This window comes from Mastomys coucha, unplaced genomic scaffold (assembly GCF_008632895.1).
Source record: "Mastomys coucha isolate ucsf_1 unplaced genomic scaffold, UCSF_Mcou_1 pScaffold15, whole genome shotgun sequence".
NCBI classification, from domain to species: domain Eukaryota; kingdom Metazoa; phylum Chordata; class Mammalia; order Rodentia; family Muridae; genus Mastomys; species Mastomys coucha.
Window position 1 is genome coordinate 140,522,237 of NW_022196897.1, and position 2,786 is coordinate 140,525,022.

At 53.7% G+C, this 2,786-nt stretch overlaps 1 protein-coding gene across 3 annotated transcripts in view; it reads left to right on the forward strand.

Annotated features, from left to right (window-relative positions):
* Znf341 (zinc finger protein 341) overlaps window positions 1–1,687 on the forward strand; it is a 39,080-nt gene extending 37,393 nt beyond the window's left edge. For all 3 annotated transcript variants that reach the window (XM_031372382.1, XM_031372383.1, XM_031372384.1), the window contains one exon: window positions 509–1,687. In XM_031372382.1, the coding sequence (XP_031228242.1) occupies window positions 509–1,026 (518 nt within the window). In that variant the 3' untranslated portion in view covers window positions 1,027–1,687. The remainder of the gene's footprint in view (window positions 1–508) is intronic.
* The last annotated feature ends 1,099 nt before the right edge of the window (window positions 1,688–2,786 follow it).

The window sequence follows — 2,786 nt, forward strand, 5'->3', positions numbered from 1 at the left end:
GGGAGGGAGGGAGGGAAGGAAGGAAGGAAAGGGAAAGGGGTGATGGAGGGGGAAGAGGAGGCATAAGCACAGAGCAAAGGGCTGAGGAGGGCCGGGCACACTGCATCCTGCTCTGTGGGAAAGGAGGCCTCCGAGCAGAGTTTGGACATCAAGCCTTCTACTCTTCTGTGCCTTACAAAGCATCTCTCTCCCACTGGCCATGGTCTGAGGGGCACAGGTGAGGCCTGCAGCCTAGAAGAGGCGGCTGTGCCTGGTCCTCCAGGTGAGAGGTGATGTGACCTACAGAGTTCACCAAGTTTTAGCTGATTACTTCAGACACGGGAACAGCAAGTACGAAGGCCCAGGAGCAGGGAGCAGCACAGAGTGAAGGAGTGGGTGGTGGGGAAAAGGTGAGAAGCCACAATGGAGCCAGTTGAGGTCCAACCGCACAGCGCCTGCGGTCATTCCCGGGTGGGACATGTGCAAGGTGAGATGTGGTGCCTCTCCCTGATGACTCCTCATTCCCCAGGCCTGAAGCTCCACAAGTGCGGGCTGTGCAGCAAGTCCTTCAGCCGGCGAGCCCACCTAGCAGAGCACCAGCGCGCGCACACGGGCAACTACAAGTTCCGCTGTGCAGGCTGTGCCAAGGGCTTCTCACGACACAAATACCTCAAGGATCACCGCTGCCGCCTGGGTCCCACAAAGGACAAGGACCTGCAAACCCGGCGGCCTCCCCGGAGGAGGGCAACAGCGTGTGGGAGCAGCAGCATCGCCTCCAGCGTGCACAAGGAAGAAAACCCCATGCCGGACCCGCTGGGGCTGGAGGAGCTGAAGGCAGCAGGGCCCTCTCCCGAAGCTGCCCCTGGCAAGCCACCCTTTGAACAGGACGCTGTGTTGTCCATTGTGGTGGGTGGGGACCCAGAGCTGGTGGTGCCTGGGCACACAGAGGGTCTGGGCTCCAACCTGGCACTTGCCGAGCTGCAGGCTGGCACTGAAGGAGGGTGTGCCATGCTCGCTGTCCCAGTCTACATCCAGGCCTCAGAGTAACCAGGCTGGACTTCCTGGAGGTGTGTGTGTTGGGAGCGGGGGAGGGTGCACTAGCACAATCCCTTTTGGAAGTTCCTGTATCAGCCTTGTCCCACCGCTGGCCTCCTATGCCCCGCGATTATCTGGGGAAATCTGCAGTACTCACAGGCTCTAAGGCAGGCATGTAGCTCCCGGGCACAGCAGTGGTAAGAGGGATAGCCAGAACATGAAGTGCCCAGGGGCTGGCTGATGGAAGCTGGCACTTAGGCATATCCTCCAAGAGACGGTAGGGTGCTCCCATCCACCTATCCGGGTTATCTGGGGTGGCCTCCGGTTGTGCTGCTCTTTTGGATGCTAGCTGGATGTGGTTGGAGTCCTTGTGTTAAACACTTCCTGACGAGTCCTGAGATGACTACATGAGGTGAGTATGGAAGAGGCACTTAACCCGGGGCTTAGACTGGAGCTGCCAGCCAGCCCTTGCTTCTGAGTCACCAGTGTGACCTGAGCAGGGCTCATCACCTCTTTCTGCTCCATGTTCCTCACCTGTACAACAGGACTTCGTAGAGCACTACCTCCTAGAGTGTCCTGAGGACATAGTATGTTAAAATGTGCAAAGGGCTGGCCGAAGTACCCATGGCCTGGAAAGTGCTCAATAAATCTCAATAAATGTTTTTACCAATGACACGTGTCCAATCCACTCAGGCTGAGCTTCTGAGGTTCCTTTCTTAGCCCCGAGATGGCACCACCCCTCTAAAGCACAGGCTAAGCCACCTCATAGCCTACCTGCTGACCAAGGAGAATCAGCAGGCTTCCCCTGAGCAGTCTACAGCACTCAGGAAGCTGAGGCAGGAGGATTTTGAGTTTCAGGTCAGCCTGGGTTATAGGCTGCTGACCCTCTCCTTCCCATGGGTGCAGGCCTGACGCTCCCCTGGTGCTTGTCACAGAGCAGTCTGTGCAAATGGCCTGTGGAAGAGGTTTATATGGGTACGGAACTTTAGAATCTTGGGTCTTTCCCCATGCTGTGGATTCTCTAGATAGAAGCCCCTCTCCCTGTGTCCTACCTCCAGTGAGTAGTGAAGCCACTCCAATGTGGGGAGTGAAGGTACTCCAGTGTGGGGAGTGAAGGCACTCCAATGTGGGGAGTGAAGGCACTCCAATGTGGGGAGTGAAGGCACTCCAATGTGAGTAGTGAAGGCACTCCAATGTGGGGAGTGAAGGCAGGAGGTTTGGTACACTGAGACAGAGGTCAGCCTGGGATCCATGAGACCCCCACCTCCAAATAATAAATGTCAAAATAGTGAAATTAGAACAAACTGCAAATAAAACAAGAACCATGGTGAAATGTACTACAATGGGAAAACACAATAGATGGCCTTCATGCCAGGAATGAGGCAAGGATTCATTTTAGCGTGACCCCAACAGGATACTGGAGGTCTGGCCAGAGCAATACAACAGGAAAAAGATATTCATGAGAGGGTTCAGGGTAAATCACCTGCCACATAGTAAAAGGGAATCATCTCCTGACACCACACACATATACTTATACATAAATAAATGTAGAAAAGGGCTGGAGAGATGATGGCTCAACCACATGGTGACTCACAACCACACAACCATCCATAATGAGATCTGGCACCCTCTTCTGCTATGTACTTACATAAAATAAATAAATCTTTTTTTAAAAAAACTTTTTAAAAGTAAAGGCATGCCCAGCTCAAAATAAAATTTAAATGTAGGTATTTCACTTAAAAATCTGGGTTTCTGTTGGGTGGTGGTGGCAC